This window comes from Lampetra planeri, unplaced genomic scaffold (genome assembly GCF_965212315.1).
Source record: "Lampetra planeri unplaced genomic scaffold, kcLamPlan1.2.h2 scaffold_815, whole genome shotgun sequence".
In the NCBI taxonomy this organism is placed as follows: Eukaryota; Metazoa; Chordata; class Hyperoartia; order Petromyzontiformes; family Petromyzontidae; genus Lampetra; species Lampetra planeri.
Window position 1 is genome coordinate 5,001 of NW_027615637.1, and position 26,869 is coordinate 31,869.

Here is a 26,869-nt window from a genome sequence, read left to right on the forward strand (position 1 = left end):
CCATCATCACCGACGTCATCACCATCATCACCGACATCATCATCATCATCATCACCAACATCACCATCATCACCGACGTCATCATCATCATCACCGACGTCATCACCATCATCACCGACGTCATCATCATCATCGCCATCATCACCATCATCACCGACGTCATCATCACCATCATCACCATCGTCATCACCATCATCGCCACCATCATCATCGCCATCATCACCATCATCACCATCATCATCACCATCATCACCATCATCACCATCATCGCCACCATCATCATCATCACCATCATCACCATCATCACCATCATCACCATCATCATCATCATCATCACCATTATCATCATCATCACCATCACCATCATCACCATCACCATCATCACCATCATCATCACCATCACCATCATCACCATCATCCTAGATTTGAAGCTTTCGCGACTGCAAGGAATCACACTCTTAGGTTTATTCGGTAAAGTGACGTAGGTGAAAAAATAAAAAAATACAATTCAAATTAATAAAAGTAATAATAGAAATAAAATAAAATCATAAATCACGACGTTTCGGAGGCAACACAAGTCTCCGTCATCAGTTGGGACCGTCACAGCCACATTTACTGTATCAACGACATCATCATCATCATCATCATCGGGTTTCTGTAGGTCTATATGGGTCTACGGGGTTTCTGTAGGTCTATATGGGTCTATGGGGTTTCTGTAGGTCTATATAGGTCTATGGGGTGTCTATGGGGTTTTTGTAGGTCTATATGGGTCTATGGGGTTTCTGTAGGTCTATATGGGTCTATGGGGTGTCTATATGGGTCTATGGGGTGTCTATAGGGTTTCTGTAGGTCTATATGGGTCTACGGGGGGTCTATGAGGTCTGTTGTGGGTGCCTGTGGCTCTGAAATTGAGCGGAGACGGCACCCCGCCGATGACAGCGCACTTGCCCCGACAGACTGTGGAAGGCTACCTGGGGTGGTGGGGGTGCCTTTGTCTTTGTAGGTGGACAAGAGGGAGCTGAGCGGCCGCACGCTGCTGCCTGTGCCCGGGTACTCGGGGAAGGTCGAGTTCGGAGTCCTGGTGTCGTTCGCCTACAAGGTGGAGGACTCAGGTGAGGGTGTGGGTGGTGGTGGTGAGGGTGGTGGTGGTGGTGAGGGTGGTGGTGATGAGGGTGGTGGTGGTGAGGGTGGTGGTGGTGAGGGTGGGGGTGGTGGTGGTGAGGGTGGTGGTGGTGGTGGTGAGGAGTCCTGGTGTCGTTCGCCTACAAGGTGGAGGACTCAGGTGAGGGTGAGGGTGGTGGTGGTGAGGGTGGTGGTGGTGGTGGTGGTGAGGAGTCCTGGTGTCGTTCGCCTACAAGGTGGAGGACTCAGGTGAGGGTGTGGGTGGTGAGGGTGGTGGTGGTGGTGGTGAGGGTGGGGGTGGTGGTGAGGGTGGTGAGGAGTCCTGGTGTCGTTCGCCTACAAGGTGGAGGACTCAGGTGAGGGTGAGGGTGGTGGTGGTGGTGAAGGTGAGGGTGGTGGTGAGGGTGGTGGTGATGAGGGTGGTGGTGGTGAGGGTGGTGGTGGTGAGGGTGGGGGTGGTGGTGGTGAGGGTGGTGGTGGTGGTGGTGAGGAGTCCTGGTGTCGTTCGCCTACAAGGTGGAGGACTCAGGTGAGGGTGAGGGTGGTGGTGGTGAGGGTGGTGGTGGTGGTGGTGGTGAGGAGTCCTGGTGTCGTTCGCCTACAAGGTGGAGGACTCAGGTGAGGGTGTGGGTGGTGAGGGTGGTGGTGGTGGTGGTGAGGGTGGGGGTGGTGGTGAGGGTGGTGAGGAGTCCTGGTGTCGTTCGCCTACAAGGTGGAGGACTCAGGTGAGGGTGAGGGTGGTGGTGGTGGTGAAGGTGAGGGTGGTGGTGAGGGTGGTGGTGATGAGGGTGGTGGTGGTGAGGGTGGTGGTGGTGAGGGTGGGGGTGGTGGTGGTGAGGGTGGTGGTGGTGGTGGTGAGGAGTCCTGGTGTCGTTCGCCTACAAGGTGGAGGACTCAGGTGAGGGTGAGGGTGGTGGTGGTGAGGGTGGTGGTGGTGGTGGTGGTGAGGAGTCCTGGTGTCGTTCGCCTACAAGGTGGAGGACTCAGGTGAGGGTGAGGGTGGTGGTGGTGGTGAAGGTGAGGGTGGTGGTGAGGGTGGTGGTGGTGATGAGGGTGGTGGTGGTGAGGGTGGTGGTGGTGAGGGTGGGGGTGGTGGTGAGGGTGGTGGTGGTGGTGGTGGTGGTGAGGAGTCCTGGTGTCGTTCGCCTACAAGGTGGAGGACTCAGGTGAGGGTGAGGGTGGTGGTGGTGGTGGTGAGGGTGGTGGTGGTGAGGGTGGTGGTGGTGGTGAGGGTGGTGGTGGTGGTGAGGGTGGTGGTGGTGGTGGTGGTGGTGAGGGTGGTGGTGGTGAGGGTGGTGGTGGTGGTGAGGAGTCCTGGTGTCGTTCGCCTACAAGATGGAGGACTCAGGTGAGGGTGGTGGTGGTGGTGGTGAGGGTGGTGGTGGTGGTGAGGGTGGGGGTGGTGGTGAGGGTGGTGGTGGTGGTGGTGGTGGTGAGGAGTCTTGGTGTCGTTCGCCTACAAGGTGGAGGACTCAGGTGAGGGTGAGGGTGGTGGTGGTGGTGAGGGTGAGGGTGGTGGTGAGGGTGGTGGTGGTGAGGGTGGTGGTGGTGAGGGTGGTGGTGGTGAGGGTGGGGGTGGTGGTGAGGGTGGTGGTGGTGGTGGTGGTGAGGAGTCCTGGTGTCGTTCGCCTACAAGGTGGAGGACTCAGGTGAGGGTGGTGGTGGTGGTGGTGAGGGTGGTGGTGGTGGTGAGGGTGGTGGTGGTGAGGGTGGTGGTGAGGGTGGGGGTGGTGGTGAGGGTGGTGGTGATGGTGAGGGTGGTGGTGGTGAGGGTGGGGGTGATGGTGAGGGTGGTGGTGAGGGTGGTGGTGGTGGTGAGGGTGGTGGTGGTGGTGAGGGTGGTGGTGGTGAGGGTGGTGGTGGTGGTGGTGAGGGTGGTGGTGGTGAGGGTGGTGGTGGTGAGGGTGGGGGTGGTGGTGGTGGTGGTGGTGGTGAGGAGTCCTGGTGTCGTTCGCCTACAAGGTGGAGGACTCAGGTGAGGGTGGTGGTGGTGGTGAGGGTGGTGGTGGTGAGGGTGGGGGTGGTGGTGAGGGTGGTGGTGGTGAGGGTGGGGGTGGTGGTGAGGGTGGGGGTGGTGGTGAGGGTGGGGGTGGTGGTGAGGGTGGTGGTGAGGAGTCCTGGTGTCGTTCGCCTACAAGGTGGAGGACTCAGGTGAGGGTGGTGGTGGTGAGGGTGGTGGTGAGGGTGGTGGTGAGGGTGGTGGTGGTGAGGGTGGTGGTGGTGAGGGTGGGGGTGGTGGTGGTGGTGGTGGTGAGGAGTCCTGGTGTCGTTCGCCTACAAGGTGGAGGACTCAGGTGAGGGTGGTGGTGGTGAGGGTGAGGGTAGTGGTGAGGGTGGTGAGGGTGGGGGGTGGTGGTGAGGGTGGTGGTGGTGGTGGTGAGGGTGGTGGTGGTGAGGAGTCCTGGTGTCCTTCGCCTACAAGGTGGAGGACTCAGGTGAGGGTGAGGGTGGTGGTGAGGGTGGTGAGGGTGGTGGTGGTGGTGGTGGTGGTGGTGAGGGTGGTGGGGGTGGTGGTGAGGGTGGTGGTGGTGGTGAGGGTGGTGGTGGTGGTGAGGGTGGTGGTGGTGAGGGTGGTGGTGGTGAGGGTGATGGTGGTGGTGGTGAGGGTGGTGGTGGTGAGGGTGGTGGTGAGGGTGGTGGTGGTGAGGGTGAGTGTGGTGGTGATGGTGGTGGTGGTGAGGAGTCCTGGTGTCGTTCGCCTACAAGGTGGAGGACTCAGGTGAGGGTGAGGGTGGTGGTGGTGGTGAGGGTGGTGGTGGTGGTGGTGAGGGTGGTGGTGGTGAGGGTGGTGGTGGTGGTGGTAAGGGTGAGGGTGGTGGTGGTAAGGGTGGTGGTGGTGAGGGTGGTGGTGGTGGTGAGGGTGGTGGTGGTGAGGGTGGTGGTGGTGAGGGTGGTGGTGGTGAGGGTGGTGGTGGTGAGGGTGGTGGTGGTGAGGGTGGTGGTGGTAGTGGTGAGGGTGGTGAGGGTGGTGGTGGTGGTAGTGGTGAGGGTGGTAGTGGTGAGGGTGGTGGTGGTGAGGGTGGTGAGGGTGGTGGTGGTGGTGGGGGGTGGTGGTGAGGGTGGTGGTGGTGGTGGTGGTGAGGGTGAGTGTGGTGGTGATGGTGGTGGTGGTGAGGAGTCCTGGTGTCCTTCGCCTACAAGGTGGAGGACTCAGGTGAGGGTGGTGAGGGTGAGGGTGGTGATGGTGGTGGTGAGTGTGGTGGTGGTGGTGGTGGTGAGGGTGAGGGTGGTGGTGAGGGTGGTGGTGAGGGTGGTGGTGAGTGTGGTGGTGGTGGTGGTGAGGGTGGTGGTGGTGGTGGTGGTGAGGGTGGTGGTGGTGGTCTCCCCCGTGTCTCCCCGTGTCTCCCCCCGTGTCTCACTGCGTCTCCCCGTGTCTCACCGTGTCTCCCCGTGTCTCCCCGTTTCTCCCCCGTGTCTCCCCGTGTCTCCCCGTGTCTCCCCGTGTCTCCCCGTTTCTCCCCCGTGTCTCCCCGTGTCTCACCGTGTCTCCCCGTGTCTCCCCGTTTCTCCCCCGTGTCTCCCCGTGTCTCCCCGTGTCTCCCCGTGTCTCCCCGTGTCTCCCCGTTTCTCCCCCGTGTCTCCCCGTGTCTCCCCGTGTCTCCCCGTGTCTCCCCGTTTCTCCCCGTTTCTCCCCCGTGTCTCCCCGTTTCTCCCCCGTGTCTCCCCGTGTCTCCCCGTGTCTCCCCGTTTCTCCCCCGTGTCTCCCCGTGTCTCCCCGTGTCTCCCCGTTTCTCCCCGTTTCTCCCCGTGTCTCCCCGTGTCTCCCCGTGTCTCCCCGCGTCTCCCCCGCGTCTCCCCCGTGTCTCCCCGTGTCTCCCCCGTGTCTCCCCGTTTCTCCCCCGTGTCTCCCCGTGTCTCCCCGTGTCTCTCCGTTTCTCCCCCGTGTCTCCCTGCGTCTCACCCTTGTCTCCCCGTGTCTCCCCCGCGTCTCCCCCTGTCCCCCCGTGTCTCCCCGTGTCTTCCTCGTGTCTCCCCGCTTCCCCCCCGTGTCTCCCCGTGTCTTCCTCGTGTCTCTCCACGTGTCTCCCCGTGTCTCCCCGCGTCTCCCCCGCGTCTCCCCGCGTCTCTCCTGTGTCTCCCTGCGTCTCACCCTTGTCTCCATTCACGTCTCACCCTTGTCTCCCCCCCCCCCCCCTTGTCCCCCCCCCCCTTGTCTCCCCCCCTTGTCCCTCCGGCGTAGACGAGGAGGTGGTGGGTGGCGACGACGCGAGTGGAGACCATGCTGGGAGACACGGGCGTCGCAGTCCACCCCGACGATCCCCGCTACACGGTGAGGTCACGGGGGGTCACGGCCGGTCGACACCGGTCACGGGAGGTCATGGGAGGTCGCGGGAGGTAACGGGAGGTCACGGCAGGTCATGGGAGGTCACGGCAGGTCTCGGTGGTTTGCGTCTCTTTCTGTGGCCATAGTGAACATTGTGGTTGATGTTGTGGTCGACGCGTTGGTTGATGGGGTCAACGTGGTGGTGGTTGTTGCATTGGCTAATGGGGTTAACGTGGTGGTGGTGGTTGATGGGGTTAACGTGGTGGTTGTCGTGGTGCTGGTTGATGGAGTTAACATGGTGGTAGTGGTGGTGGTTGATGGGGTTAACATGGTGGTGGTTGATGGGGTTAACGTGGTGGTGGTTGTTGCATTGGCTAATGGGGTTAACGTGGTGGTGGTGGTTGATGGGGTTAACGTGGTGGTTGTCGTGGTGCTGGTTGATGGAGTTAACATGGTGGTGGTGGTTGATGGGGTTAACATGGTGGTCGTTGATGGGGTTAACGTGGTGGTGGTTGATGGGGTTAACGTGGTGGTGGTGGTTGATGGGGTTATCGTGGTGGTGGTGGTGGTTGATGGGGTTAACGTGGTGGTGGTGGTTGATGGGGTTATCGTGGTGGTGGTGGTGGTTGATGGGGTTAACGTGGTGGTGGTGGTGGTTGATGGGGTTAACGTGGTGGTGGTGGTGGTGGTGGTTGATGGGGTTAACGTGGTGGTGGTGGTGGTGGTGGTTGATGGGGTTAACATGGTGGTGGTTGATGGGGTTAACGTGGTGGTGGTTGATGGGGTTAACGTGGTGGTGGTGGTTGATGGGGTTATCGTGGTGGTGGTGGTGGTTGATGGGGTTAACGTGGTGGTGGTGGTGGTGGTGGTTGATGGGGTTAACGTGGTGGTGGTGGTGGTGGTGGTTGATGGGGTTAACATGGTGGTGGTTGATGGGGTTAACGTGGTGGTGGTTGATGGGGTTAACGTGGTGGTGGTGGTGGTGGTTGATGGAGTTAACATGGTGGTGGTGGTTGATGGGGTCAACGTGGTGGTGGTTGATGGGGTTAACGTGGTGGTGGTGGTGGTGGTGGTGGTTGAGGGGGTTAACGTGGTGGTGGTTGTGGTGGTGGTGGTGGTGGTTGTTGCGGCTGACAGCACCTGCGAGGTCGCTTCGTGCTGCACCCGTTCTGCGGCCGCCGCCTGCCCATCGTCCACGACGACTTCGTGGACACCAACTTCGGGACAGGTGACCCACCCCCACCCACCCCCCACCCCCCCCACACCCCACCCCCCATCCCCCCACCCCCCCACCCACCCACACGGCCACCCCCCACCCACACGGCCACCGTGACCCCACCCCCCCACCCACCCACCCACCCCACCCCACCCACCCCCCACCTCCCCACCCACCCCCCACCTCCCCACCCACCCACTCAACCCCCCACCCACCGTGAACTCACCCACACGGCCACACTTTGCCCATTATGAGCCGACAGACACAGCGAGACAAAGACAGACAGAGAGACACAGACAGACAGACGTGTATGTGTGTATGTACATACGTGCGTGTGCGTACGTGCGTGTGCGTACGTGCGTGTGTGTGCGTACGTGTACACGTGTGTGTGCGTGCATGTATATACGTGTGTGCGTGCGTGTGTGTGCGTGCATGCGTGCGTGCGTGTGTGTACGTGTGCGTGTGTGCGTGCGTGTGTGTGGGTGCGTGTGTGTGCGCGTGTGTATGTAAGTGTGCGTGTGTGCGTGTGTACACGTGTGTACGTGTGTGTGTATGTACGTGTGTGTATGTGTGTGTGTACGTGTGCGCGTGTGTGTGTATGTACGTATGTATGTGTGTGTGTGTGCGTGTGTGTGCGCCAGGCGCGGTGAAACTCACTCCGGGTCACGACCCCACGGACTTTGAGTGCGGGTCGCGGCACGGCCTGGAGACCGTCACCATCCTGGACTCGAGCGGCACCCTCATCAACGTGCCGCCACCCTTCCTGGTGAGCCGGCACCGCCACCATCGCCACGGTGACCACGGTGGTGGCGGTGGTGGTGACGACGGTGACCGTGGTGGGTGGCGGTGGTGGTGGTGGTGGTGGTGTTGATGATGATGATGGTGGTGGTGGTGGTGACAACGACGGTGACCCGTGGTGGTGGTGGTGACGATGGTGGTGTTGATGATGATGATGGTGGTGATGGTGGTGATGGTGGCGATGGTGATGGTGGCGATGGTGGTGATGGTGATGATGGTGGTGGTGATGGTGGTGATGGTGGTGGTGGTGTTGGTGATGACGGTGGTGATGGTGTTGATGTTGATGATGGTGGTGATGGTGGTGATGATGGTTGCGATGATAATGTGATGATGGTGGTGATGGTGGTGATGGTGGCGATGGTGGTGGTGGTGGTGGTGGTGGTGGTGATGGTGGCAATGGTGGTGATGGTGGCGATGATGGTGGTGATGGTGTTGATGGTGGTGTTGATGTTGATGGTGGTGTTGATGGTGGTGGTGATGGTGTTAATGATGATGATGATGGTGGTGGTGATGGTGTTGATGATGATGATGGTGGTGATGGTGATGGTGGTGATGGTGATGATGATGGTGATGTTGATGGTGTTGATGGTGGTGATGGTGGTGGTGATGTTGGTGTAGGGGATGCGCAGGTTTGACGCTAGGGTGTCGGTGCTGCGTGCGCTGGAGGAACGTGGTTTGGCACGCGGAGTCACCGACAACCCCATGGTGGTGCCCATCTGCAGGTGACCATCACCAACATCACCAACATCATCACCAACATCACCAACATCATCACCAACATCACCATCACCAACATCATCATCATCACTACCATCATCATCACCACCAACATCATCATCACCACCATCACCACCATCATCGTCACCATCATCATCACTGCCATCAACAACATCACCAACATCACCACCACCATCATCATCATCATCATCGTTACCATCATCATCGTTACCACCATCAACATCGCCACCAACATCACCACCAACATCACCAACATCACCAATATCACCACCACCACCATCATCGTCACCACCATCATCGTCACCACCATCAACATCGCCACCAACATCACCAACATCACCAACATCACCACCACCATCACCATCATCGTCACCACCATCATCGTCACCACCATCATCATCTTCACCAACATCACCACCAGCATCATCATCATCACCACCATCAACACTACTATCAACATTGTCACCATCACCACCACCGTCACCGTCACCAACATCACCACCATCGCCACCATCAACATCTTCACCAACATCACCACCACCACCATCATCGTCACCACCATCATCATCTTCACCAACATCACCACCATCATCATCATCACTGCCATCAACATCTTCACCAACATCACCACCATCATCGTCACCACCATCATCATCACTACCATCAACATTGTCACCATCACCACCGTCGCCACCATCAACATCGTCACCAACATCACCAACATCACCACCACCACCATCATCACCAACATCACCACCACCGCCAACATCGCCAACATCACCACCACCATCGCCGCCGCCACCACCAACATCACCAACATCACCATCATCACCAACATCACCACCAGCACCATCATCGTTACCATCACCAGCACCACCAGCACCACCACTGTCGTCGCCGCCACCACCATCACCACCATCACCAACATCACCAACATCACCACCATCACCAACATCACCAACATCACCAACATCACCGCCGCCCTCTCCCCGCCCGCAGTCGCTCCAAGGACGTGGTGGAGCCGCTGCTGCGGCCCCAGTGGTACGTCCGCTGTGCCGACATGGCCGCCGCCGCATCGGCCTCGGTGCGCAGCGGCGAGCTCGCCATCGTGCCGCACGCCTTCCGCAAGACGTGGTTCTCCTGGATGGACAACATCAGGTGCGGGGACACAGTCGGGGGTTTGTGTGCGGAAGAAACTAAACGTGGGCGCGCGGTGTGACGCACACCAGCTGCGATTACTACGGCTGAGGGCCATGTGTTGTGACGACGGTGGATGATGATGATGTTGGGTGGGTGGGTGGGTGAGTGGGTGGGTGGGTGGGTGGGTGGGTGGGTGAGTGGGTGGGTGAGTGGGTGGGTGGGTGGGTGAGTGGGTGAGTGAGTGGGTGGGTGGGTGGGTGGGTGGGTGGGTGAGTGGGTGAGTGGGTGGGTGGGTGAGTGAGTGAGTGGGTGGGTGGGTGGGTGGGTGGATGAGTGGGTGGGTGAGTGAGTGGGTGGGTGGGTGGGTGAGTGGGTGAGTGGGTGGGTTGGTGAGTGGGTGGGTGGGTGAGGGAGTGGGTGGGTAGGTGGGTGGGTGAGTGAGTGGGTGAGTGGGTGAGTGAGTGGGTGAGTGGGTTGGTGAGTGGGTGGGTGGGTGAGTGGGTGGGTGGGTGGGTGAGTGGGTGGGTGGGTGGGTGGATGGGTGGGTGAGTGGGTAGGTGAGTGATTGGGTGGGTGAGTGATTGAGTGGGTGGGTGAGTGATTGAGTGGGTGGGTGAGTGGGTGGGTGGGTGAGTGAGTGAGTGAGTGAGTGGGTGGGTGAGTGGGTGGGTGGGTGGGTGGGTGGGTGAGTGGGTGGGTGGGTGAGTGGGTGGGTGAGTGATTGAGTGAGTGGATGGGTGGGTGAGTGAGTGGGTGGGTGGATGGGTGGGTGAGTGGGTGGGTGGGTGAGTGGGTGGGTGGGTGAGTGAGTGGGTGAGTGGGTGGGTGGGTTGGGTGGGTGGGTGGGTGGGTGAGTGGGTGGGTGGGTGGGTGAGTGGGTGGGTGGGTGGGTGGGTGAGTGGGTGGGTGGGTGAGTGGGTGGGTGGGTGAGTGAGTGGGTGGGTGGGTGAGTGGGTGGGTGGGTGGGTGAGTGAGTGGGTGGGTGGGTGGGTGGGTGAGTGGGTGGGTGAGTGAGTGGGTGGGTGGGTGGATGAGTGGGTGGGTGAGTGAGTGGGTAGGTGGGTGGGTGAGTGGGTGAGTGGGTGGGTTGGTGAGTGGGTGGGTGAGTGGGTGGGTGAGTGAGTGGGTGAGTGGGTGAGTGAGTGGGTGAGTGGGTGGGTGGGTGAGTGGGTGGGTGGGTGGGTGGGTGAGTGGGTGGGTGGGTGGATGGGTGATTGAGTGGGTGGGTGAGTGATTGAGTGGGTGGGTGAGTGAGTGGGTGGGTGGGTGAGTGAGTGGGTGGGTGAGTGGGTGGGTGGGTGGGTGGGTGAGTGGGTGAGTGGGTGGGTGGGTGGGTGGGTGAGTGATTGAGTGAGTGGGTGGGTGGGTGGGTGAGTGGGTGGATGGGTGGGTGAGTGGGTGGGTGAGTGGGTGGGTGGGTGAGTGAGTGGGTGAGTGGGTGGGTGGGTTGGGTGAGTGGGTGGGTGGGTGGGTGAGTGGGTGGGTGGGTGAGTGAGTGAGTGGGTTGGTGGGTGAGTGAGTGGGTGGGTGGGTGAGTGGGTGAGTGGGTGGGTAGGTGAGTGGGTGGGTGAGTGAGTGAGTGGGTGAGTGAGTGATTGAGTGGGTGGGTGAGTGAGTGTTTGAGTGGGTGGGTGAGTGATTGAGTGGGTGAGTGATTGAGTGAGTGATTGAGTGAGTGATTGAGTGAGTGATTGAGTGAGTGATTGAGTGAGTGATTGAGTGGGTGAGTGAGTGATTGGGTGAGTGGGTGGGTGAGTGATTGAGTGAGTGATTGAGTGGCTGAGTGAGTGAGTGAGCGGGGTAGGTGGCTGGCTGCGCGTTTGAGCGTGCATGGCTGTTACCATTGAAGGGTGACACGCACGCCTCTGTATCTGTGTCGCGTGGCCGCGCTCCTGCTGATGATCTCGGTGAACGTCGGCGCCGATCCGGCCGCCCCGTGTGCCCACAGGGACTGGTGCATCTCCCGGCAGCTGTGGTGGGGGCATCGCATCCCCGCGTACCATGTGACCATCCAGGGGGGCGGCCACACCACCGCCAGCCCGGTGAGACACTCGGCACTACCGCACGGCGGTGGTGGCGGTGGTGGTTGTGGTGGTTGTTGTGGCGGTGGTTGTGGTTGTTGTTGTGGTGGTGACGGTGGTGGATGCAGGGTGACGATGTGGATGAGCTGTGGGTGAGCGGTGGTTGTTGTTGTGGTTGTTGTGGTGGTCATGGTGGTGGTGACGGTGGTGGTGCTGGATGCAGGGTGACGATTTGGATGAGCTGTGGGTGAGCGGCGGTTGTTGTTGTGGTTGTTGTTGTGGTGGTGGTGGATGCAGGGTGACGATGTGGACGAGCTGTGGGTGAGTGGTGGTTGTGGTGGTGGTTGTGGTGGTGGTTGTTGTGGTTGTTGTTGTGGTGGTGACGGTGGTGGTTACGGTGGTGGATGCAGGATGACGATGTGGACGAGCTGTGGGTGAGCGGTGGTTGTGGTGGTTGTGGTTGTGGTGGTGACGGTGGTGGTGGTTGTTGTTGTTGTGATGGTGGTGGACGCAGGGTGACGATGTGGACGAGCTGTGGGTGAGCGGGCGCTCGGAGGAGGAGGCGAGGGCAAAAGCGGCGAAGAAATTCAACGTTGACCCCCAGCTCATCCAACTGCGGCAAGGTGACCCCCACCGTGACCCCACCGTGACCCCACCGTGACCCCATCGTGACCCCCCCCACCGTGACCCCACCGTGACCCCCCCATCGTGACCCCATCGTGACCCCACCGTGACCCCCATCATGACCCCCACCGTGACCCTACCATGACCCCATCGTGACCCCCATCGTGGTCATCACCACCAGCAATTGCAACATCGCCCTGAACGTCGTCAGCATTCGCATCGTCGCCATCAACAACGCGCTCAACACCGCCACCGTTATGAGCAGCCTACACCCACATTGTGGCGGCGGCGGTGGTGATGGTGGTGGCGATGGTGGCGATGACGATGGTAGTGGTGGTGACAATGGTGATGGTGGTGGTGGTGGTGACGGTGACGGTGGTGATGGTGGTGGTGATGGTGGTGGTGGTGGTGGCGATGACGATGGTAGTGGTGGTGACAATGGTGATGGTGGTGGTGATGGTGACGGTGGCAATGACGATGGTAGTGGTGGTGACGATGGTGGTGGTGGTGATGGAGGCAGTGACGATGGTGGTGGTGGTGGTGGTGGTGATGATGGTGGTGGTGGTGGTGATGATGGTGACGGTGGCGATGACAATGGTAGTGGTGGTGACGATGGTGACGGTGGTGATGACGGTGGTAATGGTGGTGACGATGGTGATGGTGGTGACGATGGTGACGGTGGTGATGACGGTGGTAATGGTGGTGACAATGGTGATGGTGGTGGTGATGATGGTGATGGTGGCGATGACGATGGTAGTGGTGGTGATGATGGTGATGGTGGTGGTGATGATGGCGATGGTGGCGATGACGGTGGTAGTGGTGGTGATGATGGTGATGATGGTGATGATGGTGATGATGGTGGTGACGTTGATGACGGTGGTGGTGGTTGTGGTGGTGATGGTGATGCTCTATCCACTGCTTGCACTGATTGTGTTCACCCTGTGTCCTTGTTGTCGTTGTTGTTGTGGTTGTTGTTGTTGTTGTGCTTGTTGTTGTTGTGGTTGTTGTTGTTGTTGTTGCAGACGAGGATGTGCTGGACACGTGGTTCTCATCCGGACTCTTCCCCTTCTCCATCTTCGGTTGGCCCGACGAGGTGAGATGGTAGTGGAGATGGTGATGGTGATGACGATGGTGGTGGAGATGGTGATGGTGATGGTGGTGGAGATGGTGATGGTGATGATGATGACGATGGTGATGACGATGGTGGTGGAGATGGCGATGGTGGTGGAGATGGTGATGACGATGGTGATGACGATGATGATGGTGATGACGATGGTGGTGGAGATGGCGATGACGATGGTGATGACGATGACGATGACGATGGCGATGACGATGGCGATGACGATGGCGATGGCGATGGCGATGACGATGGCGATGACGATGGCGATGACGATGACGATGGTGATGACGATGGTGATGACGATGGTGATGACGATGGTGGTGGAGATGGCGATGATGATGACGATGGTGATGACGATGGTGGTGGAGATGGCGATGATGATGGTGATGACGATGGTGGTGGAGATGGCGATGGTGATGACGATGGTGATGACGATGGCGATGACGATGGTGATGACGATGGTGATGACGATGGTGATGACGATGGTGATGACGATGGTGATGACGATGGTGATGACGATGGTGATGACGATGGTGATGCCGGTGACGATGTTGCTGGTAGTGACGATTGGTGCTGGTAGTGACGATGGTGCTGGTAGTGACGATGGTGGTGACGATGGCGATGACGATGATGATGGTGATGACGATGGTGATGATGATGGTGATGACGATGGTGATGACGATGGTGACGATGGTGATGACGATGGTGATGACGATGGTGACGATGTTGCTGGTGGTGACGATGGTGACGACGTAGACGGAAGAGCTGCGCGTGTTCTACCCGGGCGCGCTGCTGGAGACGGGTCACGACATCCTCTTCTTCTGGGTGGCGCGGATGGTCATGCTGGGACTGCGGCTGCTCGGGAAGCTGCCCTTCAAGGAGGTGGGCGCGTCACGTTGTGCCGTGTCTCTCTGTGTGTTCACGATGTGCCGTGTCCCTCTCTGTGTTCACATTGTGCCGTGTCTCTCTCTGTGTTCACGATGTGCCGTGTGTCTCTGTGTTCACGATGTGCCGTGTCCCTCTCTGTGTTCACGATGTGCCGTGTCTCTCTCTGTGTTTACGTTGTGCCGTGTGTCTCTCTGTGTTCACGATGTGCCGTGTCTCTCTCTGTGTTCACGTTGTGCCGTGTCTCTCTCTGTGTTCACATTGTGCCGTGTCTCTCTCTGTGTTCACGATGTGCCGTGTGTCTCTGTGTTCACGATGTGCCGTGTCCCTCTCTGTGTTCACGATGTGCCGTGTCTCTCTCTGTGTTCACGTTGTGCCGTGTGTCTCTCTGTGTTCACGATGTGCCGTGTCTCTCTCTGTGTTCACGTTGTGCCGTGTCTCTCTCTGTGTTCACGATGTGCCGTGTGTCTCTCTGTGTTCACGATGTGCCGTGTCCCTCTCTGTGTTCACGATGTGCCGTGTCCCTCTCTGTGTTCACGATGTGCCGTGTCTCTCTCTGTGTTCACGATGTGCCGTGTCCCTCTCTGTGTTCACGATGTGCCGTGTCTCTCTCTGTGTTCACGATGTGCCGTGTCCCTCTCTGTGTTCACGATGTGCCGTGTCTCTCTCTGTGTTCACGATGTGCCGTGTCCCTCTCTGTGTTCACGATGTGCCGTGTCTCTCTCTGTGTTCACGATGTGCCGTGTCTCTCTCTGTGTTCACGATGTGCCGTGTCCCTCTCTGTGTTCACGTTGTGCCGTGTCTCTCTCTGTGTTCACGTTGTGCCGTGTCCCTCTCTGTGTTCACGTTGTGCCGTGTCTCTCTCTGTGTTCACGTTGTGCCGTGTCCCTCTCTGTGTTCACGATGTGCCGTGTCTCTCTCTGTGTTCACGATGTGCCGTGTCCCTCTCTGTGTTCACGATGTGCCGTGTCTCTCTCTGTGTTCACGTTGTGCCGTGTGTCTCTCTGTGTTCACGATGTGCCGTGTCCCTCTCTGTGTTCACGATGTGCCGTGTCTCTCTGTGTTCACGATGTGCCGTGTCTCTCTCTGTGTTCACGTTGTGCCGTGTGTCTCTCTGTGTTCACGATGTGCCGTGTCCCTCTCTGTGTTCACGTTGTGCCGTGTGTCTCTCTGTGTTCACGATGTGCCGTGTCTCTCTCTGTGTTCACGATGTGCCGTGTCTCTCTGTGTTCACGTTGTGCCGTGTCCCTCTCTGTGTTCACGTTGTGCCGTGTCTCTCTGTGTTCACGTTGTGCCGTGTCCCTCTCTGTGTTCACGTTGTGCCGTGTGTCTCTCTGTGTTCACGTTGTGCCGTGTCTCTCTGTGTTCACGTTGTGCCGTGTCTCTCTGTGTTCACGATGTGCCGTGTCTCTCTGTGTTCACGTTGTGCCGTGTCTCTCTGTGTTCACGATGTGCCGTGTCTCTCTGTGTTCACGTTGTGCCGTGTCTCTCTGTGTTCACGATGTGCCGTGTCTCTCTGTGTTCACGATGTGCCGTGTCTCTCTGTGTTCACGTTGTGCCGTGTCTCTCTGTGTTCACGATGTGCCGTGTCTCTCTGTGTTCACGTTGTGCCGTGTCTCTCTGTGTTCACGATGTGCCGTGTCTCTCTGTGTTCACGATGTGCCGTGTCTCTCTCTGTGTTCACGATGTGCCGTGTCTCTCTGTGTTCACGATGTGCCGTGTCTCTCTCTGTGTTCACGTTGTGCCGTGTCTCTCTGTGTTCACGATGTGCCGTGTCTCTCTCTGTGTTCACGTTGTGCCGTGTCTCTCTGTGTTCACGATGTGCCGTGTCTCTCTGTGTTCACGTTGTGCCGTGTCTCTCTCTGTGTTCACGTTGTGCCGTGTCTCTCTCTGTGTTCACGATGTGCCGTGTCTCTCTCTGTGTTCACGTTGTGCCGTGTCCCTCTCTGTGTTCACGTTGTGCCGTGTGTCTCTCTGTGTTCACGTTGTGCCGTGTGTCTCTCTGTGTTCACGTTGTGCCGTGTGTCTCTCTGTGTTCACGATGTGCCGTGTGTCTCTGTGTTCACGATGTGCCGTGTGTCTCTGTGTTCACGATGTGCCGTGTCTCTCTCTGTGTTCACGATGTGCCGTGTCCCTCTCTGTGTTCACGATGTGCCGTGTCCCTCTCTGTGTTCACGATGTGCCGTGTCTCTCTCTGTGTTCACGATGTGCCGTGTCCCTCTCTGTGTTCACGATGTGCCGTGTCTCTCTCTGTGTTCACGATGTGCCGTGTCCCTCTCTGTGTTCACGATGTGCCGTGTCTCTCTCTGTGTTCACGATGTGCCGTGTCTCTCTCTGTGTTCACGATGTGCCGTGTCCCTCTCTGTGTTCACGTTGTGCCGTGTCTCTCTCTGTGTTCACGTTGTGCCGTGTCCCTCTCTGTGTTCACGTTGTGCCGTGTCTCTCTCTGTGTTCACGTTGTGCCGTGTCCCTCTCTGTGTTCACGATGTGCCGTGTCTCTCTCTGTGTTCACGATGTGCCGTGTCCCTCTCTGTGTTCACGATGTGCCGTGTCTCTCTCTGTGTTCACGTTGTGCCGTGTGTCTCTCTGTGTTCACGATGTGCCGTGTCCCTCTCTGTGTTCACGATGTGCCGTGTCTCTCTGTGTTCACGATGTGCCGTGTCTCTCTCTGTGTTCACGTTGTGCCGTGTGTCTCTCTGTGTTCACGATGTGCCGTGTCCCTCTCTGTGTTCACGTTGTGCCGTGTGTCTCTCTGTGTTCACGATGTGCCGTGTCTCTCTCTGTGTTCACGATGTGCCGTGTCTCTCTGTGTTCACGTTGTGCCGTGTCCCTCTCTGTGTTCACGTTGTGCCGTGTCTCTCTGTGTTCACGTTGTGCCGTGTCCCTCTCTGTGTTCACGTTGTGCCGTGTGTCTCTCTGTGTTCACGTTGTGCCGTGTCTCTCTGTGTTCACGTTGTGCCGTGTCTCTCTGTGTTCACGATGTGCCGTGTCTCTCTGTGTTCACGTTGTGCCGTGTCTCTCTGTGTTCACGATGTGCCGTGTCTCTCTGTGTTCACGTTGTGCCGTGTCTCTCTGTGTTCACGATGTGCCGTGTCTCTCTGTGTTCACGATGTGCCGTGTCTCTCTGTGTTCACGTTGTGCCGTGTCTCTCTGTGTTCACGATGTGCCGTGTCTCTCTCTGTGTTCACGTTGTGCCGTGTCTCTCTGTGTTCACGATGTGCCGTGTCTCTCTGTGTTCACGATGTGCCGTGTCTCTCTCTGTGTTCACGATGTGCCGTGTCTCTCTGTGTTCACGATGTGCCGTGTCTCTCTCTGTGTTCACGTTGTGCCGTGTCTCTCTGTGTTCACGATGTGCCGTGTCTCTCTGTGTTCACGTTGTGCCGTGTCTCTCTCTGTGTTCACGTTGTGCCGTGTCTCTCTCTGTGTTCACGATGTGCCGTGTCTCTCTCTGTGTTCACGTTGTGCCGTGTCCCTCTCTGTGTTCACGTTGTGCCGTGTGTCTCTCTGTGTTCACGTTGTGCCGTGTGTCTCTCTGTGTTCACGTTGTGCCGTGTGTCTCTCTGTGTTCACGATGTGCCGTGTGTCTCTGTGTTCACGATGTGCCGTGTGTCTCTGTGTTCACGATGTGCCGTGTCTCTCTCTGTGTTCACGTTGTGCCGTGTCCCTCTCTGTGTTCACGTTGTGCCGTGTCTCTCTCTGTGTTCACGATGTGCCGTGTGTCTCTGTGTTCACGATGTGCCATGTCCCTCTCTGTGTTCACGATGTGCCGTGTGTCTCTGTGTTCACGATGTGCCGTGTGTCTCTCTGTGTTCACGTTGTGCCGTGTCTCTCTCTGTGTTCACGATGTGCCGTGTGTCTCTGTGTTCACGATGTGCCATGTCCCTCTCTGTGTTCACGATGTGCCGTGTGTCTCTGTGTTCACGATGTGCCGTGTCTCTCTCTGTGTTCACGATGTGCCGTGTCTCTCTCTGTGTTCACGTTGTGCCGTGTCCCTCTCTGTGTTCACGATGTGCCGTGTGTCTCTGTGTTCACGATGTGCCGTGTCCCTCTGTGTTCACGTTGTGCCGTGTCCCTCTGTGTTCACGTTGTGCCGTGTCCCTCTGTGTTCACGTTGTGCCGTGTCCCTCTGTGTTCACGTTGTGCCGTGTCTCTCTGTGTTCACGTTGTGCCGTGTCCCTCTGTGTTCACGTTGTGCCGTGTCCCTCTGTGTTCACGTTGTGCCGTGTCCCTCTGTGTTCACGTTGTGCCGTGTCTCTCTCTGTGTTCACGTTGTGCCGTGTGTCTCTCTGTGTTCACGATGTGCCGTGTGTCTCTCTGTGTTCACGATGTGCCGTGTGTCTCTCTGTGTTCACGATGTGCCGTGTCTCTCTCTGTGTTCACGATGTGCCGTGTCTCTCTCTGTGTTCACGATGTGCCGTGTCTCTCTCTGTGTTCACGTTGTGCCGTGTCTCTCTGTGTTCACGATGTGCCGTGTCTCTCTGTGTTCACGTTGTGCCGTGTGTCTCTCTGTGTTCACGATGTGCCGTGTCTCTCTCTGTGTTCACGATGTGCCGTGTGTCTCTGTGTTCACGATGTGCCGTGTCTCTCTGTGTTCACGATGTGCCGTGTCTCTCTCTGTGTTCACGATGTGCCGTGTCTCTCTGTGTTCACGATGTGCCGTGTCTCTCTGTGTTCACGATGTGCCGTGTGTCTCTCTGTGTTCACGATGTGCCGTGTCTCTCTGTGTTCACGATGTGCCGTGTCTCTCTGTGTTCACGATGTGCCGTGTCCCTCTCTGTGTTCACGATGTGCCGTGTCTCTCTCTGTGTTCACGATGTGCCGTGTGTCTCTCTGTGTTCACGATGTGCCGTGTCTCTCTCTGTGTTCACGATGTGCCGTGTGTCTCTCTGTGTTCACGATGTGCCGTGTGTCTCTCTGTGTTCACGATGTGCCGTGTGTCTCTCTGTGTTCACGTTGTGCCGTGTGTCTCTGTGTTCACGATGTGCCGTGTGTCTCTCTGTGTTCACGATGTGCCGTGTCTCTCTGTGTTCACGATGTGCCGTGTGTCTCTCTGTGTTCACGATGTGCCGTGTGTCTCTCTGTGTTCACGATGTGCCGTGTCCCTCTCTGTGTTCACGTTGTGCCGTGTCCCTCTCTGTGTTCACGTTGTGCCGTGTCCCTCTCTGTGTTCACGTTGTGCCGTGTCCCTCTCTGTGTTCACGTTGTGCCGTGTCCCTCTCTGTGTTCACGTTGTGCCGTGTCCCTCTCTGTGTTCACGATGTGCCGTGTCCCTCTCTGTGTTCACGTTGTGCCGTGTCCCTCTCTGTGTTCACGTTGTGCCGTGTCCCTCTCTGTGTTCACGATGTGCCGTGTCTCTCTCTGTGTTCACGTTGTGCCGTGTCTCTCTCTGTGTTCACGATGTGCCGTGTCCCTCTGTGTTCACGATGTGCCGTGTCTCTCTCTGTGTTCACGATGTGCCGTGTCCCTCTCTGTGTTCACGTTGTGCCGTGTCTCTCTCTGTGTTCACGATGTGCCGTGTCCCTCTGTGTTCACGATGTGCCGTGTCTCTCTCTGTGTTCACGATGTGCCGTGTCCCTCTGTGTTCACGATGTGCCGTGTCCCTCTGTGTTCACGATGTGCCGTGTCCCTCTCTGTGTTCACGATGTGCCGTGTCCCTCTGTGTTCACGATGTGCCGTGTCCCTCTGTGTTCACGATGTGCCGTGTCCCTCTGTGTTCACGATGTGCCGTGTCTCTCTCTGTGTTCACGATGTGCCGTGTCCCTCTCTGTGTTCACGATGTGCCGTGTCCCTCTCTGTGTTCACGATGTGCCGTGTCCCTCTGTGTTCACGTTGTGCCGTGTCTCTCTGTGTTCACGATGTGCCGTGTCCCTCTCTGTGTTCACGATGTGCCGTGTCTCTCTCTGTGTTCACGATGTGCCGTGTGTCTCTCTGTGTTCACGATGTGCCGTGTCTCTCTCTGTGTTCACGATGTGCCGTGTCCCTCTCTGTGTTCACGATGTCCGTGTGTCTCTCTGTGTTCACGATGTGCCGTGTCTCTCTCTGTGTTCACGATGTGCCGTGTCTCTCTCTGTGTTCACGATGTGCCGTGTCTCTCTCTGTGTTCACGTTGTGCCGTGTCTCTCTCTGTGTTCACGTTGTGCCGTGTCTCTCTCTGTGTTCACGTTGTGCCGTGTCTCTCTGTGTTCACGTTGTGCCGCGTCTCTCTCTGTGTTCACGTTGTGCCGTGTCTCTCTCTGTGTTCACGATGTGCCATGTCCCTCTCTGTGTTCACGATGTGCCGTGTCTCTCTGTGTTCACGTTGTGCCGTGTCCCTCTCTGTGTTCACGTTGTGCCGTGTCTCTCTCTGTGTTCACGATGTGCCGTGTCCCTCTCTGTGTTCACGATGTGCCGTGTCTCTCTCTGTGTTCACGATGTGCCATGTCCCTCTCTGTGTTCACGATGTGCCGTGTCTCTCTCTGTGTTCACGTTGTGCCATGTCCCTCTCTGTGTTCACGATGTGCCGTGTCCCTCTCTGTGTTCACGTTGTGCCGTGTCTCTCTCTGTGTTCACGTTGTGCCGTGTCCCTCTCTGTGTTCACGATGTGCCATGTCCCTCTCTGTGTTCACGATGTGCCATGTCCCTCTCTGTGTTCACGATGTGCCGTGTCCCTCTCTGTGTTCACGATGTGCCGTGTCCCTCTCTGTGTTCACGTTGTGCCGTGTCTCTCTCTGTGTTCACGTTGTGCCGTGTGTCTCTCTGTGTTCACGATGTGCCATGTCCCTCTCTGTGTTCACGTTGTGCCGTGTCTCTCTCTGTGTTCACGTTGTGCCGTGTCTCTCTCTGTGTTCACGTTGTGCCGTGTGTCTCTCTGTGTTCACGATGTGCCGTGTCCCTCTCTGTGTTCACGATGTGCCTTGTCCCTCTCTGTGTTCACGATGTGCCGTGTCCCTCTCTGTGTTCACGATGTGCCTTGTCCCTCTCTGTGTTCACGATGTGCCGTGTCTCTCTCTGTGTTCACGTTGTGCCGTGTCTCTCTCTGTGTTCACGATGTGCCGTGTCTCTCTGTGTTCACGTTGTGCCGTGTCTCTCTGTGTTCACGTTGTGCCGTGTCTCTCTCTGTGTTCACGATGTGCCGTGTGTCTCTCTGTGTTCACGATGTGCCGTGTCCCTCTCTGTGTTCACGATGTGCCGTGTGTCTCTCTGTGTTCACGATGTGCCGTGTCCCTCTCTGTGTTCACGTTGTGCCGTGTCTCTCTCTGTGTTCACGTTGTGCCGTGTCTCTCTCTGTGTTCACGTTGTGCCGTGTCTCTCTCTGTGTTCACGTTGTGCCGTGTCTCTCTCTGTGTTCACGTTGTGCCGTGTCTCTCTCTGTGTTCACGTTGTGCCGTGTCTCTCTCTGTGTTCACGTTGTGCCGTGTCTCTCTCTGTGTTCACGATGTACCGTGTCCCTCTCTGTGTTCACGTTGTGCCGTGTCTCTCTGTGTTCACGATGTGCCGTGTCTCTCTGTGTTCACGATGTGCCGTGTCTCTCTCTGTGTTCACGATGTGCCGTGTCTCTCTCTGTGTTCACGTTGTGCCGTGTCTCTCTCTGTGTTCACGTTGTGCCGTGTCTCTCTCTGTGTTCACGTTGTGCCGTGTCCCTCTCTTTGGGTTCACAATGGCAGTGTCTCTCTCCCGTGGGGTTCACAATGTGCCGCGTCTCTCTACCTCCCTGGGTCCACGATCACCGTGTGGGAGACACCCACACCCCGACTCTGAGTGGCCTTCTCTCCGCACCCACCGCCGTCAGCGGCACGGCAACGGCACTTGCCCCAGCGATCCCCTTGAGGCTACGCGCGTGGCGGGGCGCCTTTGTCTGTGCAGGTGTACCTGCACGCGATCGTGCGCGACGCCCACGGGCGGAAGATGAGCAAGTCCCTGGGCAATGTCATCGACCCGGTCAGCGTCATCCACGGCATTACCCTGCAGGTGAGGTCGCGCCGGGGTCACCGGCGAGGTCGCGCCGGGGTCACCGGCGAGGTCGCGCCGGGGTCACCGGCGAGGTCGCGCCGATGTGAGGTCGCCGCCTCAACGAACACCACGAAAAGGTGCCCCGGTGCCTCGGCTGACCTGATGTTGATGGTGACGATGATGGCGGTTGATGTTGATGATGTTGATGGTGATGTTGATGGTGATATTTATGTTAATGGTGGTGATGTTGATATTGATGATGTTCATATTTATGGTGTTGATATTGATGGTGATGATCTTGATGGTGTTGATATTGTTGGTGGTGATATTGATGGTGATATTGATGGTGGTGGTGTTGATGTTGATGATGTTGATATTGATGGTGGTGATGATGTTAATGGTGGTAATGTTAATGATGGTGATGATGTTGATATTGATGGTGACGATGGTGACGTTCCAGGAGCTACACGACTCCCTGCAGGATGGAAACCTCGACCCTGTCGAAGTGCAGAAAGCCATCGAGGGGCAGGTGATGCCATCACCACCATCACCCTACCCCCACCACCATCACCATCATAGCTCTACCCCTGCCCCCTAACACACACCACCACCGTCATCCCTCCCAACATCGGTGAGCACCGTGAACTCCGACCCTCACCGGCGCCTTCAAACATTTGGCGGCCCCGGTTTAATTTCTACGCGACGATGAGCCGCTCCGTTGAGCTCTCGTTTGTTCAAAGTTCATTTATTAGGTATAGCCCTCTTCTTGGTTCTTTCGGTAAAGTCGTCACGTAGAAGGGAAGTAATAAAATAATAAAAATAAAACATAATAGAATAATTCTCACGACGTTTCGGCCACAACGCAAGCAGCCGTCCTTGCGTTGTGGCCGAAACGTCGTGAGAATTATTTTTATTATGTTTTATTTTTATTATTTTATTACTTCCCTTCTATGTGACTTTACCGAAAGAACCAAGAAGATGAATCCCTGCAGTCACGAAAGCTTTAAATCGAAATTTATACCTGTTCTTCACCTGAGGACGGCTGCTTGCATTGTGGCCAAAACGTCGTGAGAATTATTTTTATTATGTTTTATTATTTTATTACTTCCCTTCTATGTTATGACTTTACCGAAAGAACTAAGAAGATGAATCCCTGCAGTCACGAAAGCTTTAAATCTAGTGTATAGCCCTGTGAGCCATTCGGCTCTTGAATCGGGTGCAACCGCAACAAACAAAACAACCGGGTCCCTTGTTGACCAAAGAGCTACATCAGCAGCCCAGTTGGGGGGGCCTTACCCTGGTCAAATAACAAACAGGACCCTGCGGGGTGGGCTGGTAGGAATAATACTTAGTACCGGTACAGGGATATCGACCGGGTATAGAGGAGTTAAAGAAAAAATTTAACTGTATTCTAGTGTAACGTTAATTAAAAGTGTTTGTTTTGACAAGAAACGCTGTGAGATTTAAAGACCCCCCAACACCACCCTCAACACCACCCCTCCCACCACCCCTCCCACCACCCCCCCACCACCACCCCCCACCACCACCCCCCACCACCACCCCCCACCACCACCCCCCACCACCACCCAACCCCACCTTCTGCACTAGGCCTCGCGAAGCCTGCCGCACTAGGCCTCGCGCCGTGCTTTTCGTGCACAAATAAGGCGATTAAATGTATCTCGTCTCTGTGTTAATACATGTTTCTTGTCTCTGTGTTAAAAAACGTGCTGCGTTTCAGTAAAGTAATTTTTTTTTAAATAAACGTGCTGCGTTTCAGTAAAGTAATTTTGAAGCGAAGTTTAAAGTTTTGCCGTGATGCGCCGGAAGCGACGGCCATCTTGTTTAATTCACAGATCGCAGGGGGAGCGGGCGGCCATCTTGTCGGACAGGGTCATGCCAAGTGTTTGCAGTAGGGGGCGATGTTGATACACGGACGGACGCGGACGGACGGACGCGGACGGACGCGGACGGATGGACGGACGGACGGACGCATTAATCTATTGGTGGTCTAGTCCACTTCGTTCCTACCAGTAAAATCATGTCTAACCCCTCTCTCCCCTCCCCTGTCCCGTAGAAAGCGGACTTCCCCAACGGAATCCCGGAGTGCGGCACGGACGCCCTGAGATTCGCGCTGTGCGCCTACACGGCACAGGGTGAGGTGGCGATCACACGGGGGACCAGATGTGGGATGGGGAGGAACCAGATGTGGGATGGGGAGGAACCAGATGTGTGATGGGGAGGAACCAGATGTGGGATGGGGAGGAACCAGATGTGGGATGGGGAGGAACCAGATGTGGGATGGGGAGGAACCAGATGTGGGACTGCCAGGAGTCAGACAGGAACCAGATGTGGGATGGGGAGGAACCAGATGTGGGATGGGGAGGAACCAGATGTGGGATGGGGAGGAACCAGATGTGGGATGGGGAGGAACCAGATGTGGGACTGCCAGGAGTCAGACAGGAACCAGATGTGGGATGGGGAGGAACCAGATGTGGGATGGGGAGGAACCAGATGAGGGATGGGGAGGAACCAGATGTGGGACTGCCAGGAGCCAGACAGGAACCAGATGTGGGATGGGGAGGAACCAGATGAGGGATGGGGAGGAACCAGATGTGGGACTGCCAGGAGCCAGACAGGAACCAGATGTGGGATGGGTGCACGTGGCGTCGGCCAGGTAAGGATCCAAGGATTGCGAATCTCCTCACAGTCAAAATGGTGCAACGGCCGAACCAGGCTTGGAGTCTAAACGATCTCACCCTCCCTCTTCCCCATTTCCCGCCTCCATCCGTTTCCGCCACCCCCCGCCCTGACCCAGGCCGAGACATCAACCTGGATGTGAACCGGATTCTCGGCTACCGCCACTTCTGCAACAAGATGTGGAACGCCACACGGTTCTGTCTCAAGGTGCTCGGCCCGGACTTCCGTCCGGCAGCGACGGCCGCGGTGAGTGCCGCCACCGCCCGCCACCACAAAGACAAAGGCCCCCCGTGTAGCCTTAACAGACTGTAGGGGCAAGTGCTGTTAGCGAGCAGCACCTATGAAGGCCGGCACTGTGGCACACGAGGGGGGGTGGGTGGCCAGCACCACGCCCGGCCGCCTTTGTCTCCCCAGTGGCGATGTTTACTACACACGCCGCACCAGGTACTACTCATTTGAGGCTGAGTCGACCTAGGGGAGGCCCGGGACCGGTTCAGATAATCGTCACTGGTGTTGGCAGTGAGCGGGAATCGAACCCGTGTCGCCGGGTTCATAGCGCAGCGCAGCGCTAACCGCTGCCACCACACACACACACACACACGTACAATACGTAAGTACGTACGTACGCCGCGCGCATTCCACGTCAAGCGGGAGGGCGACTTGAACCGTACTTCACCGGCGGGGGGGGGGACGCGCGCCCGTGCGTGCGTGTGTGCAGGTGCCGGACGGTGCCGGCGAGATGGAACGCTGGGTCCTGAGCCGCTTGAGCGCCGCCGTGAGCGCCTGCGACGCGGCGTTCCGCTCCTACGACTTCCCCGCCATCACCACGGCCATCTACAGCTTCTGGCTCTACGAGCTGTGCGACGTCTACCTGGTGAGCCCCGGCGCCGGACGGCCGGGTGGCCGGCTTAACCCGCTAGTTTGGCAACCACGTAGCCTCCTGACCGGCCAGATGGCTAACCAGACAACCGGCTTACTGGGTATCCAGCGAACCAGATAGACAACCAGACAACCGGCTTACTGGGTATCCAGATAGACAACCAGATAGACAACCAGATAGACAACCAGATAACCGGCTTACTGGGTATCCAGATAGACAACCAGATAGACAACCAGATAGACAACCAGACAACCGGCTTACTGGCTATCCAGCGAACCAGATAGACAACCAGACAACCGGCTTACTGGGTATCCAGATAGACAACCAGATAGACAACCAGATAGACAACCAGACAACCGGCTTACTGGGTATCCAGATAGACAACCAGATAGACAACCAGATAGACAACCAGATAACCGGCTTGCTGGCTAGCCAGCGAACCAGATAGACAACCAGACAACCGGCTTACTGGCTATCCAGATAACCAGATAGACAACCAGATAGACAACCAGATAACCGGCTTACTGGCTATCCAGCGAACCAGATAGACAACCAGATAACCGGCTTACTGGCTATCCAGATAACCAGATAGACAACCAGATAACCGGCTTACTGGCTATCCAGATAACCAGATAGACAACCAGACAACCGGCTTACTGGCTATCCAGCGAACCAGATAGACAACCAGACAACCGGCTTACTGGGTATCCAGATAGACAACCAGATAGACAACCAGATAGACAACCAGACAACCGGCTTACTGGGTATCCAGATAGACAACCAGATAGACAACCAGATAGACAACCAGATAACCGGCTTACTGGCTATCCAGCGAACCAGATAGACAACCAGATAACCGGCTTACTGGCTATCCTGCGAACCAGATAGACAACTAGATAATCGGCTTACTGGCTATCCAGATAACCAGATAGACAACCAGATAGACAACCAGATAGACAACCAGATAACCGGCTTACTGGCTATCCGGCGAACCAGATAGACAACCAGATAGACAACCAGATGACCGGCTTACTGGCTATCCTGCGAACCAGATAGACAACCAGATAGACAACCAGATAACCGGCTTACTGGCTATCCGGCGAACCAGATAAGACACAACCAGATGACCGGCTTCCCCTTGTCTCCGCGGCCGTGTCCCCGCCGCAGGAGTGCGTGAAGCCGCTGGCGGGAGGCTCCGCGGAGGGCGCCCCCCCCCCCGTCGCCGGGCCTGGCCGCGGGCCGCCAGGCCCTCTACTCGTGCCTGGACGGGGGCCTGCGTCTGGCCGCCCCCCTCATGCCCTTCCTCACCGAGGAGCTGTACCAGCGTCTGCCACGCAGGCCGGTGCCGGCGGTGGCGGCACGGCCCCCGCCGGTGTCCATCGCTGTGAGCCCATACCCGGAGGAGCACGAGGTGAGTGGGGGGGGGGGGTGGTGT

At 57.4% G+C, this 26,869-nt stretch overlaps 2 protein-coding genes across 2 annotated transcripts in view; both read left to right on the forward strand.

Annotated features, from left to right (window-relative positions):
- The window catches only part of LOC144742015 (valine--tRNA ligase-like), a gene marked incomplete at its 5' end in the record, with an annotated part of 36,463 nt that overhangs the window by 4,659 nt on the left and 4,935 nt on the right, over positions 1–26,869 (forward strand). The window contains 18 exon segments of the mRNA XM_078624513.1: positions 1,004–1,112; positions 5,303–5,316; positions 5,318–5,392; positions 6,524–6,614; positions 7,244–7,368; positions 8,019–8,122; positions 9,138–9,296; positions 11,227–11,320; positions 11,814–11,922; positions 12,946–13,016; positions 13,800–13,925; positions 21,771–21,875; positions 22,318–22,386; positions 23,932–24,010; positions 24,673–24,800; positions 25,273–25,428; positions 26,602–26,643; positions 26,645–26,845. Coding sequence (XP_078480639.1) covers positions 1,004–1,112; positions 5,303–5,316; positions 5,318–5,392; positions 6,524–6,614; positions 7,244–7,368; positions 8,019–8,122; positions 9,138–9,296; positions 11,227–11,320; positions 11,814–11,922; positions 12,946–13,016; positions 13,800–13,925; positions 21,771–21,875; positions 22,318–22,386; positions 23,932–24,010; positions 24,673–24,800; positions 25,273–25,428; positions 26,602–26,643; positions 26,645–26,845 — 1,857 coding nt within the window.
- LOC144742014 (uncharacterized) lies at positions 8,130–9,122 on the forward strand (the record flags this gene model as incomplete). Its single annotated transcript, XM_078624512.1, has 1 exon — positions 8,130–9,122. A coding segment is annotated over one exon (993 nt), but the record flags the coding sequence as incomplete, so codon positions are not given.